Source organism: Oncorhynchus mykiss, chromosome 12 (assembly GCF_057628025.1).
Source record: "Oncorhynchus mykiss isolate SJ-2025 chromosome 12, ASM5762802v1, whole genome shotgun sequence".
Classification (NCBI taxonomy): domain Eukaryota; kingdom Metazoa; phylum Chordata; class Actinopteri; order Salmoniformes; family Salmonidae; genus Oncorhynchus; species Oncorhynchus mykiss.
In genome coordinates, this window is record NC_143033.1 from 25,958,656 (window position 1) to 25,975,739 (window position 17,084).

At 43.3% G+C, this 17,084-nt stretch overlaps 1 protein-coding gene across 6 annotated transcripts in view; it reads left to right on the forward strand.

The window, feature by feature from the left end:
* Window positions 1-17,084, forward strand: part of LOC110537252 (neurofibromin) — a 67,657-nt gene that overhangs the window by 8,729 nt on the left and 41,844 nt on the right. For all 6 annotated transcript variants that reach the window (XM_021623148.3, XM_021623150.3, XM_021623152.3 and 3 more), the window contains exons 4-12: window positions 1,238-1,428; window positions 2,403-2,509; window positions 2,671-2,738; window positions 3,467-3,542; window positions 6,860-7,017; window positions 7,098-7,271; window positions 7,409-7,537; window positions 9,911-9,985; window positions 10,795-10,926. In XM_021623148.3, the coding sequence (XP_021478823.2) occupies window positions 1,238-1,428; window positions 2,403-2,509; window positions 2,671-2,738; window positions 3,467-3,542; window positions 6,860-7,017; window positions 7,098-7,271; window positions 7,409-7,537; window positions 9,911-9,985; window positions 10,795-10,926 (1,110 nt within the window). The remainder of the gene's footprint in view (window positions 1-1,237; window positions 1,429-2,402; window positions 2,510-2,670; window positions 2,739-3,466; window positions 3,543-6,859; window positions 7,018-7,097; window positions 7,272-7,408; window positions 7,538-9,910; window positions 9,986-10,794; window positions 10,927-17,084) is intronic.

A 17,084-nucleotide genomic window follows, 5' to 3' on the forward strand; every position in this document is an offset into this window, starting at 1 on the left:
ACTCTCTTCCTCGCTCACTCTCCTTCGTTCTCCTTTCCTCCCTCTGTTTTTTCCCTGGTTTGTTTCCTTTTCTCCCTGCAAGCTCTCCTAATGCAGCGTTCTGGTTTTTATCAGCAGATCTCCATTAGATATCAGCATAACACAATAGGATGTGGTGGGCTGTCTGTGGTCAAGATGTTTTGTCTCAGTGGGGACAGTGGCCTTTGCTCTGGACTGGATCTGAGCCCTTTCCCCTCCCCACACATGAACTGTGTGTTTGAGTCCTGTCTCTTTCTTTCAGTCTTGGGGAACTCTGTTAGTAGCCAGTAGTCCCCTAGCTCCCTTTTCTCCTCTCCTTAGTAAAGATGTGCTCACTGAAGATTGCTTTTCCAGGTGCTTGCTCATCTTGACTTTGCATTCTGAGCCTCCGATGGGATTGCCCCGAGTTTCCGGACATTTGTATTCATTTTTTTACTACGAGCTTGCGGATGAAGGACAGCTGTTAGGTTCTTCAAGTCATCCTTTTTCTTGACATCTGAATCATTTTTTCTAACTATTTTTTTCTCGTTGATGTCCTCTTTCAGTAGCCCATGTCCCTGCAAGTTCATTTAAAATTGACATATTACACCCGTACTAGTAATCAGAAAATCCTTCTCAATTAAATATTTCACTTAATGATCCACCACTGTCCCCAAGTAGAGCCCTCTCTTTCCCAACTCCCCCAACAGTGTGCTGGTGTAATGACAGGTCCCAGGCCTGCAGTAGAGCGCTCTCTGTCCCCAGTCCCTCCGCAGTGAACAGAAGTAATGACAGGTCCCAGGCCTGCAGTGCAGCAGGTCCAAATCCAGCAGGTAGAATCATTAGTCTGGATAGCTCTGTCCAGAGCCATTATCTCAGCTAGATTTACAGCATTGTTTCAAGGCTGTGAGAGACATCAGAATGCACTGTATCTAAAATATGTGATGTGAAGTTGTAGCCTACCGATTGTGATATCTTCCCTATTGGTAAGGATGTTTTAGACCAAGTATGTTTTATATCTTGATGAATGAGAGGGAATGTGTGTCTTCAGGGATGCACGCCTTGTGACGGGAGCCTGACTGACCGTTCTCTCTGTGTAGCAGGGTTTTATTCTGGCCTATTCTCCTCTCTGGGCTAATCGGGCAGTGAGGACATTGAAAGGTTTTTCTCATGTTTGACCTCTAACCTTTCCTCTAATCCCTCCCTTCCTGGTCTCTCCTTCCTTCCCTCCATCCCTCAGCAACCGAAGGACTGCATGCGTCTGGATGAGACTATGCTGGTGAAACAGCTGCTGCCAGAGATCTGTCATTTCATCCACACGTACCGTGAGGGCCACCAGCATGCCGCCGAGCTACGTAGCTCCGCCTCCGGGGTCCTCTTCTCCCTCAGCTGCAACAACTTCAATGCCGTGTTCAGCCGCATCTCCACCAGGTGACATTGATCATAAACACCCAGAACTCTAACCCTCAGCCCAAGCTGCTCTGAGAAGCGACAGGCCACAGTAGTAGACCTCAGGCTGTACGTAGAGGAAGGGTTACCTTTAAGTGTACACCAGTTCAGGCCTGTGGTCTTCAGTGAGAGCAAGGAGGAAAAAAGAAGCTGGAGCTATCATCTACCCCCGATAGATAAAGAAATAAATAGAGGGAGAAAGGGAGTCTGTCAGCAGCCTTCATAAAGAGTCTCTTTGTCTGTGTCTTGTGGAGTAATGTTCCACTGTGAAACCAACCCCCAGAAGGACCTGCACAAGACATGGAGGCATACTCACATGTGTGTGTGTGTGTGTGTGTACCTGTGTGTGTCAGAGCTGAGTGGTTTGGAGTGGGGAGAAAACATCTGTAAATATTAACCACTCGGGTATATTAATTATTTGTTGAAGCTCAGAAAGCACATATTTTGTCTTCCTTCTCCTTGCACTGGTGTACTAGTTGGTTCTGAGGCAGAAGAGAAGAGTGCTGCTCCACTCGTCTGTCAGTTGCAGTCTGCACTTGTTAACCGAGCTGTGTTGTGGTTTTATTGGTCCATGACTGGCAGGCCCAGACTGATGAAGTGGCTGGTTATTAAATCATGAGGACTGAGGAGTTGGTTATGTTATGTGATGTTAAAACAGGGAGAGAGAGTTGACCTCAGCCACTCCCCAGTGTCGCCTCTCGCTCTCTCTTTTTGTCCTCAGCTTTTACCTTGAAAGCATTGCCCATTCATCCAGACTAGCCTATTTGATGTCCTGTTATTACCGGTAGTCAAATGAGACCTAGACTTACCATTTGATTACTGTATCTATTATGATGCTCTACTGCTACTTCTCTACAATTTTGTAATGATGATGTGATTCTATTGAATATGAATATTCGAGGAGATTAAAATAACCATCTTTATTAAATATCCCTCTTTGCGGTGTTTCCCCTCAGGTTGCAGGAGCTCACTTTGTGTTCGGAGGACACAGTGGATGTCCATGACATCGAGCTCATCCAGTACATTAATGTGGACTGTGCCAAGCTAAAGAAACTGCTACAAGGTATTTGCATATTCTTATCAGTCTCATTGCTTTATTTTGACCTACAGCCGTCCCATTTGAAGTTATCCGTTTGATAGAGCCGAAGATGTTCTGTTTCTTTTGAGTTGTGCACCGTTGTTGATGTTCAGTGTGGACTCACTATTGGTTGTCATCTCCTGCAGAGACGGTGTTTAAATTCAAAGCCCTCAAGAAGCCTGCCCAGCTAAGTGTCATCAACAGCTTAGAGAAGGTGAGTATCTCTCTCTGTTGGCCTCTCTGTCTGCCACTCTGCCTCTCTCTCTGTTTCTCTCTCACGCATCTATCTACAGACTCACTTTCTCCACCTAGTGGTCTCTGGTCCTCATCTCCTGTTGCCCTGCTCCTCCTGATCTAGTGCAGTGTCTGTTGACTTTCTGTTGCCCTGCTCCTCCTGCTCTAGTGCAGTGTCTGTTGACTTTATGTGGAGCTGCTCCTCCTGCTCTAGTGCAGTGTCTGTTGACTTTCTGTTGCCCTGCTCCTCCTGCTCTAGTGCAGTGTCTGTTGACTTTCTGTGGAGTTGCTCCTCCTGCTCTAGTGCAGTGTCTGTTGACTTTCTGTGGAGCTGCTCCTCCTGCTCTAGTGCAGTGTCTGTTGACTTTCTGTTGCCCTGCTCCTCCTGCTCTAGTGCAGTGTCTGTTGACTTTCTGTGGAGCTGCTCCTCCTGCTCTAGTGCAGTGTCTTGACTTTCTGTTGCCCTGCTCCTCCTGCTCTAGTGCAGTGTCTGTTGACTTTCTGTGGAGCTGCTCAGGCATCTGGATACACTTCAGTTACACTAACCGTCTGTGGCTCGCCAGAAGCCCCGGTCTTGAAGCTTGACAATACAATCAGGACGGGAAATATTGTTGCAAGTTGGTGTGTTGTTGATAGTCTTCTTTGCGAGTAGAAGATGGGTACAGTGCTTCCCAGGCAGGTGGTGTGACCCCCTTTTCTCCCCCTCAGGCCTTCTGGAACTGGGTGGAGAACTACCCTGATGAGTTCACCATGCTGTACCAGAGACCACAGACAGACATGGCTGGTGAGGATGCAGTTGCAGTTCTAATGTGATGAATCTTACAGTACCTGTCAAAAGTTTGGACACCTACTTATTCAAGGGTTTTTCTTTATTCTTTTCCTATTTTCTACTAGAGGTCGACCGATTATGATTTTTCAACATCGATACCGATTATTGGAGGACAAAAAAAGCCGATGCCGATTAATCGGCCGATTTTTAAAATGTATTTGTTATAATGACAATTACAACAATGCTGAATGAACACTTATTTTAACTTAATTTAATACATCAATAAAATCAATTTAGCCTCAAATAAATAATGAAACATGTTCAATTTAGTTTAAATAATGCAAAAACAAAGTGTTGGAGAAGAAAGTAAAAGTGCAATATGTGCCATGTAAGAAAGCTAACGTTTAAGTTCCTTGCTCAGAACATGAGAACATATGAAAGCTGGTGGTTCCTTTTAACATGAGTCTTCAATATTCCCAGGTAAGAAGTTTAGGTTGTAGTTATTATAGGAATTATAGGACTATTTTTCTCTCTACCATTTGTATTTCATATACCTTTGACTATTGGATGTTCTTATAGGCAGTTTAGTATTGCCAGTGTAACAGTATAGCTTCCGTCCCACTCCTCGCTCCTCCCTGGGCTCGAACCAGGAACACAACGACAACAACCACCCCCGAAGCAGTGTTACCCATGCAGAGCAAGGGGAACAACTACTCCAAGTCTCAGAGCAAGAGACGTTTGAAACGCTATTAGCACGCACCCTGCTAACTAGCTAGCCATTTCACATCACATCGTTACACCAGCCTAATCTCGGGAGTTGATAGGCTTGAAGTCATAAACAGCAGAGCTGCTGGCAAAACGCACAAAGTGCTGTTTGAATGAATGTTTATGAGCCTGCTGGTGCCTTCCATCGCTCAGTCAGACTACTCTATCAAATCATAGACTTAATTATAACATCATAACACACAGAAATGCGAGCCTTAGGTCATTAATATGGTCGAATCCGGAAACTATCATCTCGAAAACAAGACGTTTATTCTTTCAGTGAAATACGGAACCGTTCCGTATTTTATCTAATGGGTGGCATCCATCAGTCTAAATATTCCTGTTACATTGCACAACCTTCAATGTTATGTCATAATTACGTAAAATTCTGGCAAATTAGTTCGCAATGAGCCAGGCGGCCCAAACTGTTGCATATACCCTGACTCTGCGTGCAGTGAATGCAAGAGAAGTGACACAATTTCACCTGGTTAATATTGCCTGCTAACCTGGATTTCTTTTCGCTAAATATGCAGGTTTAAAAATATATACTTCTGTGTATTGATTTTAAGAAAGGCATTGGTGTTTATGGTTAGGTATACGTTGGAGCAACGACAATCCTTTTTCGCGAATGCGCACTGCATCGATTATATGCAACGCAGGACACGCTAGATAAACTAGTAATATCATCAACCATGTGTTACCAAGTTATAACTAGTGATTATGATTGATTAAGTTTAATGCTAGCTAGCAACTTACCTTGGCTTCTTACTGCATTCGCGTAACAGGCGTGCTCCTCGTGAGGCAGGTGGTTAGAGCGTTGGACTAGTTAACCGTAAGGTTGCAAGATTGAATCCCTGAGCTGACAAGGTAAAAATCTGTCGTTCTGCCCCTGAACAAGGCAGTTAATCCACCGTTCCTAGGCCGTCATTGAAAATAAGAACGTGTTCTTAACTGACTTAACTAGTTAAATAAAGATTAAATAAAGGTTTAAAAAAAATACAAATACAAATTGGCAAAATTGTCGTCCAAAATTACTGATTTCCGATTGTTATGAAAACTTGAGATCGGCCCTAATTAATCGGCCATTCTGATTAATCGGTCGACCTCTATTTTCTACATTGTAGAATAATAGTTAAGAGATCAAAACTATGAAATATCAAAAAAAGTGTTAAACAAATCTAAATATATTTTGACCGCTTTGCACACTCTTATTCTCTCAACCAACTTCACTTGGAATGCTTTTCCAACAGTCTTGAAGGAGTTCCCACATATGCTGAGCACTTGTTGACTGCTTTTCCTTCACTCTGCTGTCCAACTTGACCCAAACCATCTCAAATGGGTTGAGGTAGGGTGATTGTGGAGGCCAGGTCATCTGATGCAGCACTCCATCACTCTCCTTCTTGGTCAAATAGCCCTTACACAGCCTGGAGGTGTGTTGGGTCAATGTCCTGTTGAAAAACAAATGATAGTCCCACTAAGCGCAAACCAGATTGGATGGCGCATCGCTGCAGAATGCTGTGGTAGCCATGCTGGTTAAGTGTGCATTGAATTCTAAGTAAATCACAACAGTGTCACCAGCAAAGTACCATCACACCTTTTCCTCCATGCTTCATGGTGGGAACCACACATGCGGAGATCATCCATTCACCTACTCTGCGTCTCAAAAAGACACGGCGGTTGGAACCAAAAATCTCCAATTTGGACTCATCAGACCAAAGGACAGATTTCCACCAGTCTAATGTCCCTTGCTGGTGTTTCTTGGCCCAAGCTAGTCTTCTTATTGGTGTCCTTTAGTAAGTGGTTCCTTTGCAGAAATTCGACCATGAATGCCTGATTGACGCAGTCTCCTCTAAACAGTTGATGTTGAGATGTGTCTGTTACTTGAACTCTGTGAAACATTTCTTTTTTGGCTGCAATTTCTGAGGCTGATTAACTCTAATGAACTTATCCTCTGCAGCAGAGGTAACTCGGGGTCTTCCTGTTGTGGTCCTCATGAGAGACAGTTTCATCAAAGCGCTTGATGGTTCTATCCATAATATGGATTTGGTATTTTACCAAATAGGGCTATTTTTTGTATACCACCCCTACCTTGTCACAACACAACTGATTGTCTCAAACGCATTAAGAAGGAAAGAAATTCCTCAAATTCACTTTTAACAAGGCATAACTGTTAATTATAATGCATTCCAGGTGACTACCTCATGAAGCTGGTTGTAGAGAATGCAAAGAGTGTGCAAAGCTGTCATCAAAGCAAAGGATGGCTACTTTGAAGAATCTCAAATATAAAATCTATTTTGACATAACACTTTTTGGTTAATACATGATTCCAAATGTGTTATTTCATAGTTTTGATGTCTTCACTATTATTCTACAATGTTTAAAATAGTGAAAATGAAGAAAAACCCTTAAAACCCGTAAGTGTGTCCAAACTTTTGACTGGTACTGTATGTCTGTTATTGACTGCTGTTGCTTGGTTGTGTCTCTACCAGACTGTGTGTTATTGACTGTTTTGTTGCTTGGTTGTGTCTCTCCCTGACTGTGTTGTTGCCTGGCCGGGTCTCTCCCAGACTGTGCAGAGAAGTTGTTTGACCTGGTGGACAGTTTTGCTGAGAGTGCCAAGAGGAAGGCAGCCGTGTGGCCACTGCAGATCATCCTCCTCATCCTCTGTCCCGACATCACACAGGACATCTCCAGAGAGACTGTAGAGGACACCAAGGTCAACAAGGTCAGAAACAACCCACCCACGGGGCAGGGCACACACACTATGGTTCTAATCAGTACACTACTCTTCTCTGTCCTTAACAGAAACTGTTCCTGGAGAACCTGAGGAAGGCCCTGGCCGGCCACGGGGGCAGTAAACAGCTGACTGAGAGTGCTGCCATCGCCTGTGTCAAACTCTGCAAGGCCTCCACCTACATCAACTGGGAGGACCACTCTGTCATCTTCCTCCTGGTGCAGTCCATCGTAGTGGACCTTAAGGTGAGCATCAGCCACAGATGGTCCTCTGATCATCAGTGTTATGGGAAGGTATTATAAACATAGTATCCAGTATTAGTCACCAGTGGTAACCAGTCACAGCTGATGCTATGGACTTTGTTTCTCCCTTCTCCTGTCAGGCCCTGCTCTTCAACCCAACCAAGCCTTTCTCCAGAGGGGCGGGAAGCCAGAACGCAGACGTGGACCTCATGATCGACTGCTTTGTCTCTTGTTTCCGCATCAATCCCCACAACAACCAGCATTTTAAGGTATTTATTCGTGTTTATTAAGGATCCCTGCTGCTACTCTTCCTGGGGTCCAGCAACATTAAGTCAGTTATATATACAGTTTAAAATATTGCATGACATTACATTTCATAACACTTACCCAAAAATGTAGTGTGTTCCTTCAGGCCGCTACTCCACTATCACATATTTACAATACAACATCCATGTGTATGTGCATGTCTTATCATGTGTGTCTGTGCCTGTGTGTGTGTTTCTTCACAATCCCTGCTGTTCCATGCGGTGTATTTTTATCTGCTTGCATCAGTTACCTGATGTGAAATATAGTTCCATGTAGTCATGGCTCTGTGTCATACTGTGCTCTTTCCATAGTCTGTTCTTGGCTTGGGGACTGTGAAGAGACCTTTGGTGGCATGTCTTGTGGGGTATGCATGGGTGTCCAAGCTGTGTGCTAGTAGTTTGAACAGACAGCTCAATGCATTCAGCATGTCAAAACTTCTTTGAAAAACAAGTAGTGATTATGTCAATCTCTCCTCCACTTTGAGCCATGAGAGATTGACATGCATATTATTAATATTAGCTCTCCGTGTACATTTAAGGGCCAGCCGTGCTGCCCTTTTCTGAGCCAATTAACATTTTCCAAGGTTCCTCTTTGTGGCACCTGACCACACGAGAGCCTTTAGGACCTGCCTTGTTGATAGTGTTGTTAAAAAGACAGCAGTGCTTTATTATGGATGGACTTCTCCCCCATCTTAGCTACTGTTGTATCAACATGTTTTGACCATGACAGTTTACAATCCAGGGTTACTCCAAGCAATTTAGTCACCTCAATGTCCACATTATTCATTACAATATTCAGTTGAGGTTTAGGGTTTAGTGAATGATTTGTCACAAATTACAATGCTTTTAGTTTTTGAAATATTTAGGACTAGCTTATTCCTTGCCACCCATTCTGAAACTGACTGCAGCTCTTTGTTAAACAGTGATTTCACTCGCTGTAGAAATGATGTGTATAGTGTTGAGTCCTCCGCATACATAGCTTTACTCAATGGCATGTCATGAGTAAAGATTGAAATAAGTAAGGGGCCTAGACAGCTGCCCAGGGGAATTCCTGATTTTACCCGGATTATGTTGGAGAGGCTTCCATTAAAGAACACCCTCTGTGTTCTGTTAGATGGGTAACTCTTTCCAGGCTCTGTCGTAACCGGGAGACCCATGAGGCGGCGCACAATTGGCCCAGCGTTGTCCGGGTTAGGGGAGGGTTTGGCCGGCAGAGATGTCCTTGTCCCATCACGCTCTAGCGACTCCTGTGGCGGGCCTGGCGCATGCACGCTGACACGGTCGCCAGCTGTACGGTGTTTTCTCCGACACATTGGTGTGGCTGGCTTCCTGGTTAAGCGGGCATTGTTTCAAGAAGCAGTGTGGCTTGGTTGGGTCGTGTTTCAGAGGACGCATGGCTCTCGACCATCGCCTCGCCCAAGTCCGTATGGGAGTTGCAGCGATGAGACAAGACTGTAACTACCAATTGGATATCATGAAATTGGGGAGAAAAAGGGGTAAAAAAATATATATTGGGACAGGTAACTTTTTATCCACAATATAACAGGGGGTGTAAAGCCATAACACATACGTTTTTCCGTCAGCAGACTATGATCGATAATGTCAAAAACCGCACTGAGGTCTAACAAAACAGCTCCCACAATCTTTTTAGCATCAATTTCTCTCAGCCAATCAATTATCAGTAATTTGTGTAAGTGCCGTGCTTGTTGAATGTCCTTCCCTATAAGCGTGCTTACAGTAAAATAGAATTGTATCTGGCCAAAAGTTCACGAAGGGTTGGTAACAAGCTGATTGGTTGGCTATTTGAGCGAGTAAAGGGGGGCTTTGCTATTCTTGGGTAACATAATTACTTTTGCTTTCCTCCAGGCACACTCTAGGCTTAGATTGAAGCTATGGCAAATAGAGGAGGGCCAATATCGTCCGTTATTATCCTCAGTAATTTTCCATCCAAGTTGTCAGACCCCGGTGGCTTATTGTTGAAAGACAATAATAGTTTTTTCACTTCTTCCACACTCACTTTACGGAAATCAAAATTACAATGCTTGATTTTCATAATTTGATCAGTTTTACTTGGATGTGTGTTGTCGTGTTTGTTGCTGGCATGCCATGCCTAAGTTTGCTAATCTTGCCAATGGAAAATCATTAAAGTAATTGGCAATATCAGTTGGTTTTGTGATGAATGAGCCGTCTGATTCAATGAATGATGGAGCTGAGTTTTGGAGTATACTTTCATAGAAAGGGTTGTTGATGCACATTTTTTAACCACATACTGGTGTTGAAGTAAGGACTCTGTGATCCTTGGTTAATCTCTCTCTTTATTTTTCTCATCCATTTCAGGTCTGCCTGGCGTCATCCTCCCCTCCCACCTTCCACTTCGTCCTGGTCAACTCCCTACACAGAATCATCACCAATGTAAGTGTGTGTTGTCATGGCCCAACATAGGGTTAAGGGATCAATCAACACATCACATGCCAATGTCCAGTTCCACTATTCAAAGTATATAAAGTGACCAATGCTGTGTGCTCACAGTGCATGTCTAGAATGTCCAGTGGTAACCTTATCTGTGGTGACTTTGTGTAGATGATGTCACTACTGTATACACTGGGCTGGCTCTATTACCCAGCCATTAGATCGACTACCATCTCACTCTGGATGAGCCATGCAGGGAGAGGAAGTGCTGCAGACACTCATGTGGTTTGTGTGTGTGTGTGTGTGTTTGTGTGTTTCAATAGGAAGTGCCTGAGGGAAGATTTCATACAGAGACCCTTTTATTAGCTCCCCATGTGCCTAGGAGACTGTGTGTGAGGGAGTGAGAGTATAACTGGTCTCTCTCTCACCCCCCTCACGCAAAGCACTTCCTGTCTGTGAGCACAAGTCAGAGGCTGCTTTTGTTCCTGCGTGTCTCTGTCTGTCTGGGTTTGTGGGTGGGTAACAGAGAGTAGGAGAGTACAGCTGCCATCTTTCTCCCCTCCAGGCAAACTGGAGAAGTCCCATCTCTCCACCCTAACAAATCCTACTGGGCTGAAGGCCCCATGTCATTTTCTGAATGAGTTTCGATTGGGATAAGACTCAACACCCACTTACTATTTAACCTACAGGCCCTTGTATTATCCAAGTCTCTTTACAGGATAACGTTTCTGTTTCAAATGTTTTATAATGAAGCCTACAGTAGATTTGTTTAGAGGATTGAGTTTAACCCTCTGTCCATTCCTTTGCTGCAGTCTCCATTGGACTGGTGGCCTAAGATTGATGCGGTGTACTGCTACTCAGGAGAGCTGAGGATCATGGTTTCTGAGACGCTGGGCCACGTGATGAGGGGCTGCAGTACGCACGCTCCCCTCCGCATGACTCCGGTAAGACACACACACAACAAAACACACACTCTTGGAAACAAAAACATACTCAACAAACCCAAATATTAGCAGTGTGCATGATTCTTTTTTAAGTTAATGGGCCATGTTGGGATGAGATGTTATTCAATGCCAGACTGCAGCGTCTGTGTGTGGTTTTACTGTGGAGAGCAGGAGCTTCACAGCAACGGTAGCAGCAATCTCCCCCCCCCCCCCCCCACAGACACTCTTTCTTTTTTCTCCAAATACAAACTTATACATACAAACAGCAAGTTACAGACGCACTCAAACAACGACTACATCTCCTCTGCCCAGACCCGCATCCTTAGTGCAATATTGTTTGCCACTTGGCCTTAAATTGTACCAGTTTGTTTTTCGTGGTCGCCCATGCTATTTTAATAATATATCATTCAATTTTTCCATTATGTACATGATGGCGGATTGATTGATTTCCAAGTTTTTAGTATATGTTTTTTTCAAGATGAGTGATGTATCGTCCAGCTCATTGGGTATCTCACTACACCACTATATGCAATGTCATGAAATATGCGGATAGATAGATTAAAAGAAAGTTTACATTGCAATACTTCTGACAGCCAACTTTCTTGCTCCGTCCATACATTTTGCACCTCATAGTATTCCCAGAAAGCTAGTAGTTTTACACTTAAGACATGACTCTGCTGTTGTGCTGTAGACTGAGTTTTCTCTCTTTTATAATAAATTGTAAACATTTAGTTTATACTGGATTAAACATACATTTTCGTTAAGTGTAATTTCGTTACTTTTGCGCCAACTTTCCCTCCACTTGTGATAACATCATTTGGTTCCAATCTTGGTTCCAATAGTTTTTTTTCTTTTTTATAACTCAAATAAGATTCATTCAAGGTTGCTCTGATGTTTCGAAAATATTTATATACTAAACTTTTTGATACACTACATGACCAAAAGTATGTAAACACCTGCTTGTCAAACATCTCATTCCAAAATCCTGGGAATTAATATGGAGTTGGTCCCCCCTTTGCTGCTATAACAGCCTCCACTCACTAGATGTTGGAACATCGCTGCGGGGATTCCAATTCATCCCAAAGGTGTTCGATGGGGTTGAGGACAGGGCTCTGTGCAGGCCAGTCAAGTTCTTCCACATTATACGGAAATGGTTTGTTTAGATCAGACTTCGATTTGTCCATGGGGGCATTGTTATGCAGAAACAGGAAAGCGCCTTCCATAAACTGTTGCCACAAAGTTGGAAGCATAGAATCGTCTAGAACAGTGGTTCCCACATTTTTTTATAGTCCTGTACCCCTTCAAACATTCAACCTCCAGCTGCGTACCCCCTCTAGCACCAGGGTCATCGCACTCTCAATTGTAGTTTTTTGTCATCATTGAAAGCCTGCCCCCCCCACACACACACACACACACACACACACACAATACATTTATTAAACATAAGAATGAGTGTGAGTTTTTGTCACAACCCGGCTCGTGGGAAGTGACAAAGAGCTCTTATAGGACCAGGGCACAAATAATATAATAATCAATCATTTTGCTCTTTATTTAGGCATCTTACATATAAAACTTTATTTGTTAATTGTGAATAACTCTCTACAGGTTAATGAGAAGGGTGTGCTTGAAAGGATGCACATATCTCTGCAATGTTGCGTTGTATTGGAGAGCGTCTCAGTCTTAAATCATTTTACACACACAGTCTGTGCCTGTATTTAGTTTTCATGTTAGTGAGGGCAGAGAATCCACACATACTGTAGGTATGTGGTTGCAAAGGGCATCAGTGTCTTAACAGCGCGATTTGCCAAGGCAAGAAACTCTGATTGCAGCCCAATCCAGAAATCTGGCAGTGGCTTCTGATTAAATTACATTTTCACAGAACCGCTTGTTGCAATTTCGATGAGGCTCTCTTGTTCATATAGCGGTAAGTGGACTGGAAGCAGGGAATGAATGGGATAACGAATACAGTTGTTTGTTTCATCAGTTTCGGGAAGGTACCTGCGTAATTGCACATCCAACTCACTCGGTGCTTTGCTATATCACATTTGACATTGTCCGTAAGCTTGAGTTCATTTGCACACAAAAAAATCATACAATGATGGAAAAACCTGTGTGTTGTCCAACTTCTTAATCAGCCTCAATTTTGTCCCACATATTGAATATAAATGGACTGTTTGAAAATGTCAATACATTTTTAGTTGGCGTACCCCTGACAGCATTGCGCGTACCTGCATACCCAGTTTGGGAATTCCTGGTCTAGAATGTCACTGTATGTTGTAGCATTAAGATTCCCCTTCACTAGAACTAAGGGGCCTAGCCTGAACCATGAAAAACAGCCCCAGACCATTATTCCTCCTCCATCAAACTTTACAGTTGGCTTTATGCATTGGGGCAGGTAGCGTTCTCCTGGCATCCACCAAACCTAGAGTTGTCCGTTAGACTGCCAGATGGTGAAGTGTGATTCATCACTGCAGTCGACGAATGGCATTGCGCATGGTGATCTTAGGCTTGTGTGCTGCTGCTTGGGTATGGAAACCCATTTCAGTTATTGTGCTGACGTTGCATCCAGAAGCAGTTTGAACTCGGTAATGAGTGTTGCAACCAAGGACAGATTTATAAACGTTACATGCTTCAACACTCGGTGTTCCCGTTCTGAATTTGTGTGGCCTACCACTTCGCGGCTGAGCCGTTGTTGCTCCTAAACGTTTCCCCTTCACAATAACAGCACTTACAGTTGACTTGGGCAGCTCTAGCAGGCCAGAAATTTGACGAACTGACTTGTTGGAAAGGTGCCATTGTATGACGGTGCCACGTTGAAAGTCACTGAGCTTTTCAGTACGGGCCATTATACTGCCAATGTTTGTCTATGGAGATTGTATGGCTGTGTGCTCGATTTTATACACCTGTCAGCAACAGGTGTGGCTGAAATAGCCGAATCCACTAATTTGAAAGGATGTCCACATACTTTTGACCATATAGTGTATATGTCGCAAGTAAAAGCCTTGTGTTGGGAGTTCATACAATACCATGTCTGGAAGGTTAAAACCACCCTCGGACTTTCCTTTTTATTCTATGAATTTTATTTGCCCACGTTAAGTCTTATTACTGAGTATACTTTTTTAAAGAATGTCTTTGGTGGGGTAGGTGGTATTACAGAAAATAAATAGAAGACCTTTGAGCCATGCCATTCTTATTTATGGAATGCATTTCAATTAACAGGTGTGCCTTGTTAAAGCCATTTGTGGAATTTCTTTCCTTCTTAGTGTGTTTGAGCCAATCAGTTGTGTTGTGACATGGTAGGGGTGGTATACAGACGATAGTCCTTATTTGGTAAAATACCAAATCCATATTATGGCAAGAACAGCTCAAATAATCGAAGAGAAATGACAGTCCATCATTACTTTAAGACATGAAGGTCAGTCAATCTGGAAAATTTCAAGAACTTTGAACGTTTCTTCAAGTGCTGTCTCAAAAACCATCAAGCGCTATGATGAAACTGGCTCTCATGAGGACTGCCACAGGAAACAAAGAACCAGAGTTACCTCTGCTGCAGAGGATTAGTTCATTAGAGTTAACAGCACCTCAGATTGCAGCCCAATTAAATGCTTCACAGAGTTCAAGTAACAGACACATCTCAACATCAACTGTTCAGAGGAGACTGTGTGAATCAGGCCTTCATGGTCAAATTGCTGCAAAGAAACCACTACTAAAGGACAACAATAAGAAGAGACTTGCTTGGGCCAAGAATCACGAGCAATGCACATTAGACCGGTGGAAATCTGTCCTTTGGTCTGATGAGTCCAAATTAGAGATTTTTGGTTCCAACCGCCGTGTCTTTGTGAGACGCAGAGTAGGTGAACGGATGATCTCTGCATGTGTGGTTCCCACCGTGAAGCATGGAGGAAAAGGTGTGATGGTACTTTGCTGGTGACACCGTCCTGTGATTTATTTAGAATTCATGGCTACCACAGCATTCCTCAGCGATACTCCATCCCATCTGGTTTGCGCTTAGTCGGACTATCATTTGTTTTTCAACAGGACAATGACCCAACACACCTTTAGGCTGCGTAAAGTCTATTTGACCAAGAAGGAGAGTGATGGAGTGCTGCATCAGATGACCTGACCTCTACAATCACCCGACCTCAACCCAATTGAGATGGTTTGGGATGAGTTGGACCGCAGAGTGAAGGAAAAGCAGCCAACAAGTGCTCAGCATATGTGGGAACTCCTTCAAGACTGTTGGAAAAGCATTCCAGGTGATGCCAAGAGTATGCAAATCTGTCATCATGGCAACGGATGGCTACTTTGAAAAATCTCAAATATATTTAATTTGTTTAACACTTTAAAAAAAAATGTTGGTCACTACATGATTCCATATGAGCTATTTCATAGTTTTGATATCACTATTATTCTGCAATGTAGAAAATAGAAAAACCCTTGAATGAGTAGGTGTGTCCAAACATTTCACTGGTACTGTATATAAATCTGATAACTCTCTTGATAACCATCTTTGATAACCACTCACTTCCCTGTCGTGTGTGTGTGTGTGTCATCTTGCTCATATCTGTGTGTTTGGTCTACTCATCTCATGGAAGTGAAGGACGGCAGAGGGAACTCTCTGACATCATTGACTCGGTGGTGCTTCTTTGTCTTCTGCTTATTTTCTCTTTTCATATTGCCCCGTTCTTTCCTTCTCCTCCTCCATTTTCTTTGACCTGGCTGCTGCCGCTCACTCACTCAGATGCCAACCTGTCACAGTCACTGTTTTGCATGGCAGTGGGCGTCTGTTGCTGTAAGTATAACTGCCACCCCTACCACTCCCCACGCTTCCTCCTTCCTCCTCTGCAGCTGACCTCTAACCCCTGACCCCACCCTCAGGCTACCACAGATAAGAGAGAGCCCCTGTCGTCCTCCACCTCCTCTGTGCTCTGGTTGAAGTGAGCCTGTGTCCGACTCCTCCCTCCACTCCATCTCATCTGTATGCTAGGAGCATGCTTCTCAGTCTGTTAGTGCTGAGCGATTTTTAGTGCTTTTTGAGGTCGTTTCGGTTATTAAAAAAAACCCACTGTTTTCGTTAAGATGTAATTCAATATTAAATGCACTATGCATTATGTGGATTGAATGCTGTAACTAAACAGAACAATTAATAAAAGGCCAATGATGTTTGTGACCATTACTGCTTATTAACCATTGTTTATTCACATTACTTTAATAAAATATTTCAGTTTGTTTTATTTGATTACTTTATTATTTAGTTCCAAGTCATCTCATCTCTATAGATCTGCTGCCTACACGGTCTCACAAAATCACTATTTTAGTAGTTCTTCAAAGTAAATGAGGCATACTTTTGTTATTGCTGAATACCAATTATCAATCACTTAGATCATGTATTTTCAGGTAGATAACTCACAAAGCAACTGCTCTCTGTCTCGCACGTTCTTCTCTCTTCTCTCCCTCAGTGTCTGCCCCACACAGACCGGACAAATAGGCACGCAATGGATTATGGTCATTGTAGTTAATTACCACTCTTACTATGCTAAACCATGTGGAACATTGGCCTGTTGGAAACTAAACTCTACTAAATCGCCCAGTTCGGGCTTGATCTGATTTATCTCTAGAGAAACTGCACATTGAGCTCACAGAAAGTAAGAAGTTAAAGTAATTGAACAGTAGTTGAACAAATGTTGGTCAATTAGTTGTTTTAAAAAGAAAAACAACGGACTTGTTGGTTAATTGCTCAGCACTACAGCCTGTTGAGGCTGAGTCCTACTTGCACACTCACTAATACTTTGGATTGTTCATCACCTTTATTTGAACTCCTAAATGGAGGATTTTAATATAATCACAGTGTTGATATGCCTTCAAACTAGGTTCTATGGATGGCTACTTGGTTGTGTTTATCACCTGTGAACGGATGAGAGGCCTATAGAATATTTTGGTGCATAGTTGAATATTTCCTTCAAACACCACTAGAATGCTATTTCCTCATCCATAATTCCTGTTTGCAGTGTCCTGGTGTTTGTGTGTGGGCCTGCCCATGATGGTTTAGGCATGGCTCCTGTCTGTTTGTCCACCTCCTGTTTCATGGCCCACCAATGAAGGGCACTTATGAAACAGTGTCTCTCTCTCTCTCGCGCCCCCTGTTTGACCCCTGATTC